Genomic DNA, 19,045 nt, shown 5'->3' with positions numbered 1-19,045 from the left:
GTGACATCTGTGACAGTAAAATGATCTTATGTAAAACAGGAATTTGAAATTTCAAGAGACCTTTTCAAAGAAATACCACAAATCTACAGATCAATTAATTGCAGATACCTTAAGGTTAAAAATGTCTGAATATACATGCCATACAAAAATTAAACTCTATTGCTTAGTTTAACCTTAAGTCATAAGTTTCCCAAATTGAAACAGATCATAGACATTTTCTAGGGGGAAAAAATGTAACACTAAAGATTTCATATTGTTTATCTTGCTTTCAAAGTTCTAGTGTTATAGAAACCATCCCACACCCCCCACCAGCAAATTTTCTATCAGATCCATAGGTCTTCAAGTTCATTTACTATTAAAATGTGTTATCTGAAATAAAGGAATACACTATGAAGATGTCCAAAGGGTTGGGGCACCAGTTTTCAAAGTCTGGGAGTTCTGAACGACCTTTTTTCTTTTTTCAAGACAGTGTCTCATTTCTGTCACCCAGGCTGGAATGCAGTGGCATGATCTTGGCTTACTGCAGCCTCTGCCTCCCAGGTTCAAGGAATTCTCCTGCTCCAGGCTCCCGAGTAGCTGGGACTACAGGCATATGGCACCATGCCTGGCTAATTTTTGCATTTTTAGTAGAGATGGGGTTTCATCATGTTGGCCAGGCTGGTCTCAAGCTTCTGACCTCAGGTGATCCACTGGCCTCAGCCTCCCAAAGCAAGGAGCTCCATGAGGTCAAAACTATTTTCACAATACTACAAGTCATTTTCAACATATAGACATTTGCACTGATTGTGCCAGAGAAACAGCAGGTAAAGCTGCAGGTACCTTAGCACAAATCAAGACAGTAGCACCAAATTAGTTCATCATTGTATCTTCACTGCTACACTCCCACTTAGGGTGGGGAGAAGCGGGGGAGGGGGAAAGCGCTCCCTGAAAAGCCAGTTTCAGTTAACAACATCCTTTTTTTTAAGACAGAGTTTTGCTCTTGTTGCCCAGGCTGGAGTGCACAAGGGCACAATCTCCACCTCCGCCTCCCAGGTTCAAGCAGTTCTCCTGCCTCAGCCTCCCAAGCAGCTGGGATAACAGGCATGTGTCACCACACCTATTTTTTTTTTTTTTTTTTTTAAGTAGAGATGGGGTGTCTTCATGTTGGTCAAGGTGGTCTTGAACTCCCGACCTCAGGCGATCCACTGGCCTCAGCCTCCCAAAGTGCTGGGATTACAGGGGTGACCCACCACACCTGGCAACAACATCCTTAATGAAGCAGTGCAAAATTAATCTTATTAAACCCATACCTTTGGGTACACACCATTTTAATATCCTATAGAATGAAATGGGAAGTCCTAGTTCTATAGCATATTAAAGTGTGACCATTGTCTCATGTGCTATTATTTGATCTGTGCAATGAACTAGCTACTTCATAGGACACCACTTTTGAAAGAATGACTGATAATGGTTATTCAGCAGACATTTTCTCTAATATAAATAAATTGGGCCTGTCACTTAAGAAAAACAACTAACAATATTTGTTGCCAATAATAAAATTTCACCTTTTATAATAAAATCAGAATTTTGAAAAATCTGTATCTATCACTGTGAGCTTGACAGCTTCCCAATACTTAAAACACTTTTTCAACAAGATCACTTATATTAACTTAATTTTTTTTTTTTGAGACAGTTTGACTCTTGTTGCCCAGGCTGCAGTGCAATGGTGCGATCTCAACTAACTGCAACCTCTGCCTACCGGGTTCAAGCGATACTCCTGTCTCAGCCTCCCAAGTAGCTGGGATTACAAGTATGTGCCACCACGCTCAGCTACTTTCTGTATTTTTACTAGAGATGGGCTTCTCCATGTTGGTCAGGCTGGTCTTGAACTCCTGACGTCAAGTGATCAGCCCGCCACAGCCTCGCAAAGTGGTGGGATTACAGGCATGAGCCACCGTGCCTGGCCTTAACAAAAAATTTTAATCACTGCAGAATAACACATCAATATTTAGAAGAACTGCATAATTCAGTGAACCAGTATTTTCCAAATGACCAATTCATGATGTGACAAAACCATGCATAGGCAGGTCCATTCAAAATGCAAGACAGACCCAGTGGATTTTAACATAACAAACTAAGAAAAGTCCTCTAGTAAACTTGCCGATTTCACATTGCAACCAACCTTCAAGAAACTATCAGTTGTAAAGTTTTGATATCTACAATTACCTGAAGCTAATAAAATGACTCCTCTTTTCCAACTACCTATCTGTGTGAGGCCAGGTTCCTTCTTATACTTCAACCATCCGGCTGTATCACACTGTAACAGACTGAACGCAGAAGCACAAACAAGAATTCAGCCCAACATTAATGGGCTCACAAAAATGAAAACGGATCCTTCTTTTTACACTGATTTTTTGTTTCTTAACTTGTAAGATAATTATTTTTCATAAAATGGTTTTATGTTAACATGTATTTTTAAAAACAAATTAAAACAGTATAATTTCTCAGTTTTAATTTCTAATATAGCAAATATTGATAGTATCCACAAAAGCAGAAGTTCATTGGAATATACAATTTCTAAGAATATAAATGAGTCCTGAGACCAAAATACTTAAGAATGCCAGGCTAGGAAATTCAGATGAGTCAACAGTGAACTCGAGTTTTTTCTTTTACTATTTCATTCATGATTTCTATTTCAAGCACCAGTAACCGCTCCCCCCACCCCGAAAAAGACAGGTTTTTAAAAAGGGAGTATAAATATTTCTGGAGTAGAGAAGGAATTAATCAATATTGTCTGGTACGGTTTGGTTAACTCCTCTTTGGAATTAAATTTTCACAAGTATGCCAACTACATAAGAAGTTTAAAATAACATTCAAAACTGAATCATATCAAATAGTAATATGTCACACTGTTTTTATCAATTCTTTATTTAGGTAACAAGTTGGTTATGTTCACTGCATTGTATGAAACATCACAATATCATACTGGAAAGTACTATCAGTACAGGGTTGGATCAGAGTGGACAGTTTGAACAATAAACCATTTGCATTCTTCATTCCCTATCTTTTAACAACCCCCCAAACCCAGTAAAGGGACAAACAGCTTTTAACATCATCATGTAAAGCACTTTTACTTACAAAGCTAAAATCTAAAGAATAAATAAAATATATCGTGGCAATAATTTCTTTTAGACCAAAAATCAGGTGCACAATAAATCAAATGATCAGGAAAGCTGTCTGTATTTAAACGTGTGGCTCTCCAGAAATAGCTTCAGGAAAATGTTACAGAAAATACTGTGAATTCCATTTGACACAGGACCAGATGACGACTCATTTAAACTACACACAAAGGCAATTACATTCTGCTGAAACACAATTTAAACATATAGGAAATGTTTACAAAGCATCCACAACATGTAAACCATGTACAAATGGATACATTCATTACTTCTCCTAACCCAGTAACTTCTTTCATATAAATACTTTACTCTTCATGTTCAGTATTAATTGAATTTAATACATGCAAAACTCAGAAGAATTCAAGGTTACTGTAAAAATAGAATTAAATAAATCTTCAAGTACCTTATGTGACAGCCACTCTGTACCGTGCCCAATGTTATAAAATGAAAGGTTACTGAACCCATGAAAATATCTCTGTAATATTTCCTTAGATCTAAAATAGATAATTTTAAATGTATTTATAATTTCAACGTGATATTCTGAGCTTTTAAAATAACATAAATGATTAAAAATACCAAATTACACAAAACTTGTATCTTAAAAGCTGAAAAAATTAAAACTATAGAAACCCACATGTAAAACATAAATCACGATTTACATTATAAAGGCAAATCTTATCTTTAAAAGAATTTGCAACAGTGAGATGTCAAAGCAAATTGTAAATAGCCATAAATTAATCCATTTGGTTTCAAAAGATTTTCTAGTGAGAGTTGAAGGATGCAGTAGATACATGCATAAAATTTGTAAGGATTTCTAATATTATTGCCAAATACACTTTATCTTGAAGCAAGGCAACATTACAATTTGGACATTATTGGAGAACCCAGTTTGGTAATACAGGTAAAATTGGAAAAAAAAAAATTAAATAACAATTAATAATAAATACATATCCTATAGTAAATTGCTCAAATAAAATTCCAAGCCACAGAGCTGCAAAAGGCTTTCAACTTGGTGAACTGAAAAATGGAACATATCATACAATTCTTTACTCTTACATGCTTACATGTTGTGTGTTTTGTTTAAAGAAAAAAACAGAATGTATTTTCAGAGTATAGCTAACTATTATTTCCCATGCACCTCAGGTACATTGCTGATTTGTGATGAAATAACTCCACTGGTTTCTAGGGCCAAAAGTTCAATACAGATGTAACGAGTATGCCTGAGGTTGGCAAAAAATACTGTAGTACAGGCAATGCTACGAGTGGCAACTGTCAGAAAACACAAATATGAACAAATGATGGGAAATGCTAATGATTTTCTGCTCATATCACAAAACGTTGGGAATCCACAAGAATATTTTCCCCTTGTATTGAAGAAAATTGTGATTAAAAGTTTTTTCCCCCAATTTTCAGAATCAAAAGCATTTTAGAAGGTTTTTAAGGCTACCATGGGTCTTCTAGATCTCCAGCACCCTACAGGAAAAGAAAAGGAAGAATATTATTATTATTTACCTATACCACTTCCAGATTGGATTGAATTTCAAAAGAAAACAAAATTGATGAACAAATTACCTTCCTTTCTTTGTCTGAAAAGGTACTTTTACAGAGAGACGTTGTGTATTGCATATTGTGTGTGTACACATGTATCTATCTAATACAGATAGATAACTGGGTTGGGTTATTTTCCTCCCCTCTCCACCAAATGCCTTCCTTTCTCAAAACACTTAAAAATATTCTGGCATTGGAAAAATACATCAAAACATCAGCTATAACATCCAAAGATTCCAAAGTTTCAATTTATGGTAACTTAAGCAACTTTAGACATATGATATAAATATAAACATAAAGAAGAAAAGTTAATGTTCTACAGTCATAAAGTACTTTTTAAAAAAATATTTTCCCCCATGTGACTAATCTAGTATTTAAAAATCCCATTAAACAAAAACTCTCATCTGCCACTATTTTTAAAATAGCCTATAATTACTCCATTTATTAGTAACTAATAAAAATCTGTAACAAAGTTGACAATTCTGCAATCTTTAAAATGCTCCCTGTGACAATTTTCTCACGTCTGTGTGCCCATAATGTCCAAACATTATTTTGTACCACAAAAGATGGATAAGAAAAAGAATAGATTTAAGTATGCAACACATATATTTTTATATTAAATTCTTTCCTTTTTGTTAATGAAAAAAGGTAAGCCAAAAGTGTTCTAAGTGTTATATAAATACAAATGAATTTCTAAAGGGTATTCTTCCAATATACCAAACACCTGGTTGTTTTAAAAAAATTAATTCAAAAATAAGTACAACATGCATAGATTATTCCACATCACATGCTTTATTTGGACTTAAACACTTATAATTTCATTCTAAACACTTGAATGACATACATTTTGATGTGTGTAGTTAGGCTATACAGAATATACAAACCAAAGCTGTATGAATACATAGGTTTTTCAAGTTATGTTTCATAAAGAATACAGAGAAGGGAAAAATAACCACATATCCAATATCTCAAAACTTCTAAAAGTAAAACTACAAAGATGTAAAATATAAACAAATCAAACAACACACAAATTATCCTTGAAAGAAAAATTACAGGCCATCATTAGCCATTCTTGAAGAACTAAAATTATTAAAGAAAACATAAATTTATCACAAAGCTAACTATGAGTGTACTAATAGGTAAAATAATATGAAGCAGTATAATTCTACATTAACAAGTTTTTCAATAATATAGTGTAATCTCTCTAATCAAAATTTCTAATCCTATCTAGTATTAATTTAACTACGGACTTTTATTAATAATTGGTAGCCTAATTTCTGGCATACAATGTGTAATGACACAATTTCATTAAATTCAAAGTATTATAAATAGTCAATTTTATACTATCTCATAAAGGTGTATGCAAAGGCCTTTTTAAAAAACAAGGCTATCTGAATATAATAAAACTAGTTTTCCAAGATTCAAATAACAAAACGGTTATATAAATGCATACATTATACTTCCTAAGATAAAAACCATCAAAGATCACAAAAATATTACCAAAAAGGAAAGTCATATTTTTTCACCACTCATCTTTGTCCCTGCATCTTCATTAGAGCTGTCTAATTCAGCAAGACCACTTTCTGATTCAGTATGGCTTTCCTGCATTGTCACTGGGTTTCCAGCATCACTGTTCGAAGAAGTAGCTGTGGCAGCTGGTTCAGCAGGGCTTTCTTCTCCCTCTACTTTAGCTAGCCTGTAACTAGTCAGCATCTCCTCCAGAAGTTGTCGGTAGTTTCCCCTATGATTAATTCTCATTTGCCTGAGAGCTTCCACCAATTTTCCCTGTGATCCACTTTCCTCTGCTTCATCGGAGGCCTTTTTTTAAGATTCAAGACCCCAGTGTCAGTAGACAAACTAGGATATCACATGTATTTCATAACATTACAGCAAAACACTAATTTCTCTACTGAAAATATAGTCTAAGCATGAGAACATTTTATTAAATATAAATTCTTACCTGTATCAATAAAAACTTCCAATCATAATATCTCATCATTTCTAGCAAATTACCATTAACTAGTTTATGTCTTATTTCACAGTCATTTAAAGTTTTATCTGAAATTTACTCAGCTTTTATAATTAAGCAGCAACACAAGTATTTCCTAAAACTGACTTACTTAAAAAAACAATAATTGGCTATATGATTTAGTACAAAAGAAAATTAATGTTTAAAGCAGTAGGAAAAGGACAGAAAAGCAGGCCATCAGAACAGTTTCTTCATCATTTCTGCTAAATGATAAGTAGGAGTTATAAAACATAAAACTATATAGATTTAAACAGATTTTTGAAAGATTTTAGAGTTTTCATGGATAAAAATTTTACTTTTTGCCCTTGAATATTTTGATAAAAACATCTCTAGATAAAAATATTCTAAGTATGAATAATGAACTACTCAATCCTTTCATATTTTAATAAATTTTGGAAAATCTACAGGTTTCTACAATAGTAATTACTTAATACTGTAGATAGAACAAGCACTATCATCCAAGCTAATCACAGTTAAGCTGACAGACTAAAATCAAGACATCTTTACATTATGTGCCTCCTGATATGATGCATTATAAAGTACAGTCATGTCCTGTATTCATGCCAAAAAACATTTAAAATGAATCTAATAATGCTAATTCCCAGTTTATAGGAAAAAAGGGAATAGATAATCAAGTTAAAAGACACCATGAGAAAACAATCATATGAATCCATAATGCAGGAAGGACTATAAAAAACTGGCTCAACCTCTTCAAAGTCAGTGTAATGGGAAAAAACAGGTGAGGGGGCTTGACTGATTAAAGATTTGTTTAATGCGCTTGACTGATGACTTAACTTGATTAGACTGATTCAAAATAACCATTATAATAGTCATTGTGGGGAAATTTAGAGCCGAGATTCGAAGACATTATAAAATTTATTATTTTATATACCTACTATGTATACCCAAAAATTAAAAATAAATTTTTTAAAAATTAAATTTCTTATAATAATAGTATTACAGTTATGCAGAAAATTGTCTTCATTTTTAAGAGCTGCATGCTGAAATGTTTACAGGTAAAATATGGTATCTGCAATTTGCTCTCAAAGGGTTCAGTCAAAAAAAAAAAACAATAGTAGATATAGAAAGAAAAATAATAGCAACTATGGCAAAATGTTAACAGTTGCTGACACTAGATAGAAGATATATAGCTGTTCCAACATATCATATCCCTTTTTAAATATGTTTGGAGGTTTTCATCTGACACAAACTTTTAACCATCTTTAGAGACTATTACACTATACTTCTGCAACAAAGATAACACTAATGAAGCCAAATAATAAATGGCAATTTTTTTTTTTTTTTTGAGATGGGAGTTTCGCTCTTGTTACCCAGGCTGGAGTGCAATGGTGCCATCTTGGCTCACCGCAACCTCCGCCTCCTGGGTTCAGGCAATTCTCCTGCCTCAGCCTCCTGAGTAGCTGGGATTACACGCACGTGCCACCATGCCCAGCTAATTTTTTGTATTTTTAGTAGAGATGGGGTTTCACCATGTTGACCAGGATGGTCTCGATCTCTTGACCTCGTGATCCACCCGCCTTGGCCTCCAAAAGTGCTGGGATTACGGGCTTGAGCCACCGCGCCCGGCCTAAATGGCAATGTTTTATTAGCAAAATGAGCGCTTGTGAACGTTATTTTTAAAAAAGTTGCCCTCAATGGCCAGGAGCAGCGACTCACATCTGTAATTTCTCCACTTTGGGAGATAGGGGTAAGAGGATTGCTTAAGGTCAGGAGTTCAAGGCCAGTCTGGGCAACAAAGTGAGACCCCATCTCTACAAAAAATATTTAAAAGGAGCGTGCCTGTAGTCCCAGCTACTCAGGGAACCGAGATGAGAAGTTGAGCTAAGCCCAGGAGGTTGGGACTTCAGTGACCCATGATCGTACCGTTGAACTCCAGTCTGGATGACAGAGATCCTCTTAAAAAATTATTGCTTGTTTTCCTGCCTCAAGACATGTCAGGGGAGGGGGAGGAAGTGACTTCACGGCAAAAAATGAGATGATACTGGGCCAGGTGCAGTGGCTTATGCCTGTAATTGCAGCACTTTGGTAGGCCAAGGCATGTGGATCACCTGAGGTCAAGAGTTTGAGACTAGCCTGGCCAACATGGTGAAACCCCATCTCTACTAAAAATTGCCAGGAGTGGTGGCAGGCACCTGTAATCCCAGCTACTCGGGAGGCTGAGGCAGGAGAACTGCTTGAACCCAGGAGGTGGAGATACACCCACTGTATTCAAGCCTAAGCACAACAAAGCAAGACTCCAATTCCAAAAAAAAAAGATGATACTGTGTATGGCCCATGTTTTTTGGGTACATACATGTCTGTGTATCTATTCATTTTAGCTTATGAAAAATACCTGGAAAGAAAGAAAATACAGCAATATAATGACAATGGGTAGGGGAGTTCTAGATAGTTCTTTCTTTGAATTTTCCAATTTTCTACAACGAGCATATTAACTGTCTTTTAATTTGCAAAATTTATTATGTGGACTTAAAACACGTTTCCCTAAATAAAATTTCTCGGCCAGGGCTGGTGGCTCATGCCTGTAATCCCAGCACTTTGGGAGGCCAAGGTGAAAGGATCACTTGAGCCCAGGAGTTTGAGACCAGCCTGGGCAACATAGGGAGAACACGTCTCTACAAAACAAAAATTTTAAAAATTGGTGTGGCAGCACACACCTGTGGTCCCAGCTACTGGGAAGCTAAGGTGGGAGGATCACTTTAGAATAGGAAGTTGAGATTACACACCCACTACATTCCAGCCTGGGCAATAGAGGAAGACCCTGTTTCAAATAAAATATTAAAAAAATAAAGTTTCCCATTTGAGTCTATTCAGGAAGAGCTGAGATGGAACAATGTGGGATAAGTGTACTCAAATGATAAACCTTATCAGTCTTTAAGAGGAAATTTTCTACTTTACAGTAGATCACAAAGACCTTTTAATGCAGAGCCTACAAACCTCTCCCCCAGAAAACTCCCAAACAAAAAAGAAAGAAGGAAAGAAAAAACCCTACCATTTTATTAAAAAAAAATTATAGGACATTAAAACAAAATCTGCCTCAAACTAGGTGGCTTACACATATAAGTGATTATCAACCCTGGTTCCATACTGGTATTACCTTGGAGCTTTTAAAATTGCATACATGCCAAAGTTACATTTTAAAATACACAGATTCAGTGGATTTGGGTTGTTCTTTTAAAGCCTGACAGGCAATTCTAATATACAGCCAGGGTTGAGAATCATTGACTAGACTAAATGGCATAACCCTATTTAGAGGTGGATTTATTAATAAGGTTGGATGAAAGATTGTTCTATTTGGGTCAATTTTGGTAAGTTCAACAGATGAAGTTACCTCTCACTCTCAAACTGACACTTTCATTATTAATCACCCGTACTTCTGTGAATTGATACAGTAGTGATAGTTGGGGAAGAGAAGCTGCTTTTTAAAAGACATACTAAAACCAAATAATGGCCAAGCAAGGTGGCTCACACCTGTAATTCCAGTACTTTTGGAGGTCAAGGCAGGTGGATCACTTGAGGTCAAGAGTTCGAGACTAGCCTGACCAACATGGTGAAACCTGTCTCAACTAAAAACTAAAAAATTAGCCAAGCATGGTGGTGCATGCCTGTAGTCTCAGATATTGAAAGGGTGAGGCGGGAGAGTCCCTTGAACCTGGAAAGCGGAGGTTGCAGTGAGCCGAGATCACACCACTGCACTCCAGCCTCTCAAAAAATAAAAAAGAAAAAAAAAAAGAAAACCAAACTAGTAAATCAAGTAGAGATGGATTTGCAATGTCTGACATTACAGAATCACTAAATTGAGAAGAACTTTAGCTAATGACCACACTTAAAAGTCATTTTATCTTATGGCAAATTATACTTTCTTATCACTCTGGGTAGACAATAGACGACTGAAACCTCTTCCCCAGCCATTACATTTGATTTTTCAAAATACTGTTACATAACTCTCTCATGGGCTTTCATTAATATTAGAAGAGAAACCTATTATCTAGGTTCCTGCACTTTCTTTATCTGAACTCATACAGTTGATATAGCACACCTATTTTTACACATCTATTATAGCAATTAACTCTACCTTGCAGCTGTTCACAAGACTCTCCACTTACACTGCAAACTCTTTGAGAGTAAAGACAATTTCATATTCCATTCTATGTCCTCCTGTCATCTAGGGAAGGAAAATTAATATTTGTGCTAAGAAATTTATATACATAATCTTACTGAACCCTCACAGGTACCCTACAAAGTAAGTACTCCAGTTATCATTTTTATAAGTGAGGAAACTAAGGCTCAGGGCGATTAAGTTATTTGTCAGGGTGACAATCTTAGTAAGTGGCAGAGCTCTGATTCATGCACAGGTATAATTAACATCAATGTCTATCTTTATGCTCTGTTGAATACATTATGGTGAGTAACATTTTTTGCATAGGAAGTACCTAATATAGATAAACTCTTACTAAAGAAATATTGGTGAAATTATTATAGAACACCACAGGTTATTTCATATTGAAGTTTAGAATATAGTTCCTTAATACAGTAAAATTAGTAAAACTGTAAGACACTAGTTATGTTGATTAATACATTGTATCAGATGGGATGTTTACAATTATTATGTAAAACAAAGGCAATTACTGAGATGAGAATTTAGGACATCTCCCATTCACCCTAGTTTTTGTTTTTAAGGTTTTACTATAAGCTAGGCTAACACAGCTTAAAAATAAAATCTCTCACTATGAAAATACTAACTTACGCCAAATAAGACAGATAAATTAGATAAATCAAGCAGAGAGTAGTAATAGGAGGGGGAAGGAGAGAAATCTAAGCATTATTTAAAAAAATATAAAATTTAACCAGCTAATATTTATTTGCAGCAATTACTTATCTTTTAAAACAGATATCATAACCAAAATTCTTAAAATAATTACTTGTAACAGTGCAGAGAAAGTAAGCACTAGTAAAAATATGCTTCTTGTGGAGTCCTATGCTCTGCTTGTCAGACAAAAAAAATTTTTTTAAACTAAAAATTCTCGAATATGACAAAATTGATGACTAATGAAGATTCTAATAAATTAGATGTTATTTGAAGAATCATGTCAAATTTAATGAATAATCTTAGACAGTATCATTTGAATGGTCAAGACCATACAGCTAAGATAAGTGTTACATCAAATCATACCTTAAAAACATAGTGACTATGTTTTTTATGGAGACAGTATAGGTCTCCATAGCAATGCTTTCACAAGTGAATAAAGAACATGAAAAAACTAGTATTCACATACTTCTAAAAACCGTGACATAAAAATGTAAAAGGAGCTATGGCTATTGCATTTATCTGTTTGAAGTAAAACAGAAAAATGACTGCATGCGAAATTTAATAATGTGAAAACACTACAGAGATTCTTCTGGGCTCAAAAAGAGACTAATCTGTCCTATTTTTCCTCCCCTTCTCTAAGATCCAAATGCCTTACAAAGGTTTTGGATTAAGATAAATAAGTATGTGTATTTAAGTGAAAAATAACTGACAAGGAACTGTGCTTGACTGCTTCCTTTCAACAACTTTATAAAATATTCATCATTAAAAACAGAGTATCTTGTGGCTGGGTACAGTGGCTCATGCCTGTAATCCCAGAACGTTGGGAGGTTGAGGTGGGAAGATAATTGACCCCAAGGAGTTCAAGACTAGCCCTGGCAATGAAGCGAGACCCTGTCCCTATAAAAAATACAAAAAGTGTCCAAAAAGAGTGTGGTGCTGTGTGCCTGTAATCCCAGGAGGTTGAGTTGGGAGGATCACTTGAGCCTGGGAGGTTGAGGCTGCAGTGAACGGTGATAGTGCCATAGCACTCCAGCTTGGAACAAAGAACAAGACCCTATTTCAATCGATAAAATAGAGTATCAAGACTATTAAACATGATATTTACAAAAGAATAGGAAATAATTTTTCCTGGATTGTAGATGAGATGGGGTACAGACATATATATCTATAACTACCTTAGAGAGGCCACATGGAATAATGTAAAGAGAATAGGTTTTGAAGTCAGCCTAATTCAAATTCTGGCTGCATGATTTATTTAGCTTTGTGACCTGTACAAGCTACCTCATCCCTCTAAGTCTCATGTGTAAAAGAAGGGGGCTGAGAAGATTACCTATGACTCTGTGTATGTAAAAATAAGGGAGCTTGGCACAAGCAGGAGCTGGGTAAATACAAGTCACCCCCCTTCACAACTGTACTCTTGGAAAATCATCAACTGGTACAACTACCTGATCAGTGGCATACTAATTCAAAAGCCTTATGAGTCTTTTTCAAGGAAATAATTTTTTGCATGAAAATATAAAATCCTATAAATACAGACTTTATACCAATTAGTAACCTTGAATCAATTTTTAAATATAGGACTTAAAGACAGTCTTAAGCAAATTACTAGAAATGAATAAATACAAATATTTCATATTCAAAAAATATTTACTGAGCTCTCACTGTATGCCAGGATTGTTATATGTGCTTGGACTATAGACATAAACGAATCAGACCAAGTCCCAGATCTCACATAATTTATATTCTAGTTATAAAACCTAAAATGTTATTTTAGAAAAAGGGAAGGACTGTGATCCCAGAGCCCATAAGGATAACTTATAGCAAAATGTAGTTTGGTATTTCTGGAGACTATCCAAAAGATTTCAGGGGATTCATGAATCCCTAGATTAAGCATCTCTGCTAGACTCTGTCACAAATTTGTATTTTAAAAGTTGGAAAAATATCAATATTGCTTGCAGTAGGAAGACAGAACACATTCTAAAAAGTTAGTTTAGTATAGAACACATACTAAAAAACAAATTTAGTAAACAACTTAAGAAGCTTCCCCTAAATAGTAACTTTTGTATATTAAAATTATTTAATTTCTAAATTATACTCAACTCTACTTTCTGAAATATATTTATTTAAAAGATTTGTCTTAATTATAAGAAAAATGAATGAATTCCTATTTCTAGTGGTACTACTTATAAGCATTTACAACAGTACAATTCTCTCTGATACAAAGCAGGTATTTCAGGAGTTAAAAAAAAATCTCTGATTTAACTCTGGCTATAATCCTTTGAATATCTAAACAAAAATAATTTTTCTTATTAAAAAAACCTTAATTTTTATAATACCTTCCAACTTTCTCTCTTCTTCTGTAATTCTACCATACTTTCATCTTTCCTACCCTGCAAGTTAACATCCAGTTCCTGGCGACATCTTCCACACTGTTATGAAGCATTTATGGAGCACCTTTGTGCCTAGCTTTTTGTTACAGTGGGTCAAGTTAAGAGCTAAGATTTAATCACATGTCTATATTTTCTTCATTCTTTCTCCTTCTGCAGTATTCTTCAGTGCATTTCTGCTACTTGCAATTATGGTTCAACATTTTTCTAAGATAGTGACTACTGTGAAAGGCATATTATTATTTCCCTATCTAGAACTCTAGGCTGCAAATTCAGTTTTTTTAGTAAACAAGGGAAGTTCCTTTAATCCATATATCTATGTACTGATAAGTTATTTCACAACTACCTGACTGCCAGCATCTCTTTAATCTAATATGGCAAATGTTTGTAGTAGATTAAAGTACCATAGATTTTTTTAAAAAAAATCTATCAGTCTTTTTTTTTTTTTTTTGAGACGGAGTTTCGCTCTAGTTACCCAGGCTGGAGTGCAATGGCGCGATCTCGGCTCACCGCAACCTCCGCCTCCTGGGTTCAGGCAATTCTCCTGCCTCAGCCTCCTGAGTAGCTGGGACTACAGGCACGCACCACCATGCCCAGCTAATTTTTTTCTGTATTTTTAGTAGAGACGGGGTTTCACCATGTTGACCAGGATGGTCTCGATCTCTTGACCTTGTGATCCACCCGCCTCGGCCTCCCAAAGTGCTGGGATTACAGGCTTGAGCCACCGCGCCCGGCCCAAAAATCTATCATTCTTATGCTCCAAACCTAAGGTGGTTCCTTACCCTAAAATGATGTTCAAAAGGCTGGTCTCTCAGCAAATACCTCTGCAACTTAAATTCTTCTTTCTCACCACAGTAGTTCTCTGCATTAGCCTTAACAGATGTCCCTTCTTTTGAAGATATCTTATACTTTGTCTTTGCCTCTCTAGTCCACTTGAAAGGTCATCACCCTTATCTCATTTCTGCCATTCAAATCGTTCTTCAAATCCTATCTTTTCTCTAAGAAGCTAACTTTTCCCCTACTTAGCTGAACTTTCACAGTAATCACTGTCCAATTCAAATGGCAATGGTCACATTCTGGATTTTGTCATTTATTTGTTACTAAGCTATGTGAAACATTTTGATCATTTAAGGTGTGTTTATAACTACAGTGCAAGCTGCACTGAGCATACAGGTGGGGTCATGTCTTATGTTTTCTAATCTTCTCCCTCTATGAATCTACTATATGATACACTGTCAGCATCTGATCCGCTGATATTAATAGAACATTTATGTATAAAGGTAATTAAGTACATATATCCCACTTATATTGTCAAATAATAATCTATTTAAGACAAGGTTTATTTATTTTCTATTTATTTATTTTAATTTTTTTTTTTTAAGGGACGGGGTTTCGCCATGTTGGTCAGGCTAGTTTTGAACTCCTAACTTCAGGTGATCCACCCGCCTTGGCCTCCCAAAGTGCTGGGATTACAGGTGTGAGCCACCACACCTGGCCAAGGCAAGGTTTATATATTGAGCATCTCCCCCAAGTTTCATGGTTCCATTGCCTATTTACTCCCTGTTTATGTAGCTACTATGTGTAATCATTTTTTCTTTTAAAAAACTTTAAAAGTAATCCTTGGTATATGTTAAATAGAGAATCCTGGAAGTAAAAATAAACCATTTTCTGGAGGGACAAAAAAATCCAGCAAAATACTTACGGATATATTGTTAAAGATTACATTCTATGGCTAATAATGACTCAATAACTTCTGAGGGCTTATTTCCTCTAACCAAGGTAGTGGATACCATGTAGAATCTATAATCTAGCTGAAAAGGTAAGATTTTCTTCTCTCAACCTTCCAAATTACCACCATCCTTTTAGTCAGGTCAAAATCCTAAACTCATTTGTTTGAGGGTTCTCTGATGGATCACATGAAATATTTGTATTTTAAAATTAATTTTCACAGCTTTGGGTAAAAAAAAATTTTTTTTTTTTTTTGAGATGGAGTTTCGCTCTTGTTGCCCAGGCTGGAGTGCAATGGTGCAATCTCAGCTCACTGTAACCTCCACCTCCTGGGTTCAAGCGATTCTCCTGCCTCAGCCTCCCAAGTAGCTGGGATTATAGGCATGCGCCACTGCACCTGGCTATTTTGTATTTTTAGTAGAGATGGGGTTTCTCCATGGTTGGTCAGGCTGGTGTCAAACTCCTGACCTCAAGTGATCCACCCGCCTTGGCCTCTCAAAGTGCTGTGATTACAGGCGTGAGCCACCACACCCGGCCGTGGATACAATTCTTAATATTTTGAGGTAACTGCCACAAAAAGACTCAGAATCACTGCTTTAGACCAAGATATAAATTATGATTAGCAATATACAGCACTGCTTTCATTTGACTCACTAAAATTAATTGTGAAATTTTTCTTTTTGCCAGGATACTTTTATTGTTTTTTATATTGCTATGTAGTAATGAATCCTAGCAAATAATGTAATTGAGATGATACATGATTTCTAGCCAATGGATACTGTCCTCCTCAACCTGCCAAGACGAGCTAGAGACTGGAGGGGGCTCTATTTCTTCCCAATCAGTTTTATTTCCAAGTTTGGCTCCCTTTAAGTTTTGAAGCATATATATTAACAATTAATAATTTATTTTTAGATACCCAAAAACTTGAAAACCCAAGAGAAAAGTGCTTATTTGAACTGACTTGGAGTAGGGGAAAAAAAAAAAAAAAAAGACACTTCCGTTTCCTGGTAATAGTACTAAAACAAAACAAAACTATGTAGAGAAGCAGCTGGCAGGTCGTTGACATTTCGAAGGAAAGCAAAGAAAAGTTAAGGGCATATAGTCTTGCTCTGATAAAGCACAGCAGGGTACAACAGAAATGGTTATCTCAGCTCAATGCTCATATACCCATAATACAACAATAATATTAGAAAAAATCATTCTCGGGTATTCCAACTGGGCATACAGGGGCACCAAAAGGTCTGGATATTAAAATAATAACTCACTCACTATTACTAACTTCTGGTGATGGCAGCAGCCTGCTGGAGGAGAAATTAAGATATTTAAAAGAGTATTCTTGCCTCAAAATTAAGGTTTAAAGGAGAAGAAGAAGGAAAAGCAGACATATAGAGAAGAAATAAAGATAGCTAAAACAAAAAAGGTCATTTGATGGCCAGAAAGTGACAACAAAGCTATCTACAAAACAAAGTTTTATCTCTATCTTCATTTCAATACATTTTCTTAAACTTTAACTGACACCTTAAAATGAAAAGCAGCAGTAATTTAATTTACTACATACTTTATTATAGACTTCATTAATGTAAATGTACTCATACTTAGTAATTATATTGTGAAATTACTTCAAATGCTTAGAAAATAAAATAAAACTTACCCCATCACTTTCTCTATGTGGATTCAGTCTACTATAAACAGCTTCAATAACATTGCGCCTAAAAAAAATTATGTTTTAGTTTTATTCAATTACATAGAATTTTAAGCTTGTGAATATCTCAATATTTCGTCCTGACTACACTAAAAAATTAACTGCTACACTCTATACTTGTCGAGAACATACTCTCTCTCAGAATCTGATTTTGCACAATCCATTTGTACTCATTAGCAAAGAAAGAAGGACCTTCATCCCAAAGAGTATGATAGATAATTCCTTTTTAAAAAACTGGTTTTGGATGAAGTTTTAGAGTTCTTCTCTAGTAAAAGAAACATTAACCCATTTCATCTCTAGATAATTGATGTACTTCTGATTTAAGTTTTCTTATCCCAAATTATTTAAGTACTAATTATAAATGAACCCAAAATTAGCTCTATTTGTTCTACTTACTTGCCAGCAAGACCTCCCCCAGGAGGCAAATTTGGAATATTCTCTGCAGACAAGATGCGCATGACATGGGCAAGATCAGGCATTCCTTCCTCACCAGACTTCTCCATAATCTCTGTAGGTTATTAAAAAAAAGTTCCTGAATTAATGTGATAAGTCAGCACTCACCAAGAAGTGAAACAAGAGGTACTATTTGGTAGTATTTATTTAAAAATAATAACACATATATATAATTATCAACACACGAGGAATTTTTACCAAGTAATATAAGAAACTTATTAACTGAAACATTGTTATGCAGGGGTAAAAAAGCAAAAGTAAGTTATTTGCATACATATGTTCATTCCAACATTATTCATAAAAGCAAAAACTGGAACAAACTAAATGTTCAGCAACAAGAGGACAGTTAAAAAATTTTTGGTGTAAAGCCGGGCGCGGTGGCTCAAGCCTGTAATCCCAGCACTTTGGGAGGCCGAGGCGGGTGGATCACGAGGTCGAGAGATCGAGACCATCCTGGTCAACATGGTGAAACCCCGTCTCTACTAAAAATACAAAAAATTAGCTGGGCATGGTGGCGCGTGCCTGTAATCCCAGCTACTCAGGAGGCTGAGGCAGGAGAATTGCCTGAACCCAGGAGGCGGAGGTTGCGGTGAGCCGAGATCGCGCCATTGCACTCCAGCCTGGGTAACGAGCGAAACTTCATCTCAAAAAAAAAAAAAAAAAAAAAAAAAATTTGGTGTATCCATTGATGAAATGGTTTATAATCACTAAAAATTATGAAATAAGTATCTATGAATACCATAACAGCTATATGGAAAAATACTTTTGATCGAATATTAAGTAAAAATAATATAAAAGTTATGAGTGCCGTTACTACAGAATAAAAAAAGATTAGCTGGATAAGAATTATAAGAAAAAAGGGAGAAATTAAAAATCATTTTTTTACAGACTGATACTTACCTGAATAGTTACGTCCCACAGCAATTTTTAAAAGCATGATTATTTGAACACTGGCAAGACACACATTCCTCAAAAATCAATGACAATTTATTTATTTTTTTTGAGACAGGGCCTCCCCCTCTGTGGCCCAGGCTGGAGCACAACGATGCAAACACAGCTCACCGTAGTCTTGAACTCTTGGGCTCCAGTGATCTTCCCACCTTAGCCTCAAGTAGCTGCAACTACACCAAACTTCACTAATTTTTTTTTTTTTTTTTGAGGCAGAGTCTCGCTGTCATCCAGGCTGTAGTGCACTGGTGTGATCCTGGCTCA

General features: G+C 35.3%; 1 protein-coding gene across 3 annotated transcripts in view; it reads right to left on the bottom strand.

The window, feature by feature from the left end:
- Positions 1-2,876: 2,876 nt before the first annotated feature.
- PPM1B (protein phosphatase, Mg2+/Mn2+ dependent 1B) overlaps positions 2,877-19,045 on the bottom strand; it is a 77,738-nt gene continuing 61,569 nt past the window's right edge. For 2 of the 3 annotated variants that reach the window (XM_074396683.1, XM_003926758.4), the window contains 3 exons: positions 17,777-17,888; positions 17,330-17,387; positions 5,476-6,524 (listed from right to left, as the gene is read on the bottom strand). In XM_074396683.1, coding sequence (XP_074252784.1) covers positions 6,219-6,524; positions 17,330-17,387; positions 17,777-17,888 — 476 coding nt within the window. In that variant the 3' untranslated portion in view covers positions 5,476-6,218. Of the gene's footprint in view, positions 4,632-5,475; positions 6,525-17,329; positions 17,388-17,776; positions 17,889-19,045 lie in introns of those variants that run through there. The other variant, XM_010337467.3, reaches the window with a different exon arrangement.

This window comes from Saimiri boliviensis, chromosome 1, assembly GCF_048565385.1.
Source record: "Saimiri boliviensis isolate mSaiBol1 chromosome 1, mSaiBol1.pri, whole genome shotgun sequence".
NCBI classification, from domain to species: Eukaryota; Metazoa; Chordata; class Mammalia; order Primates; family Cebidae; genus Saimiri; species Saimiri boliviensis.
This window is presented reverse-complemented; position numbering and strand designations above follow the sequence as displayed.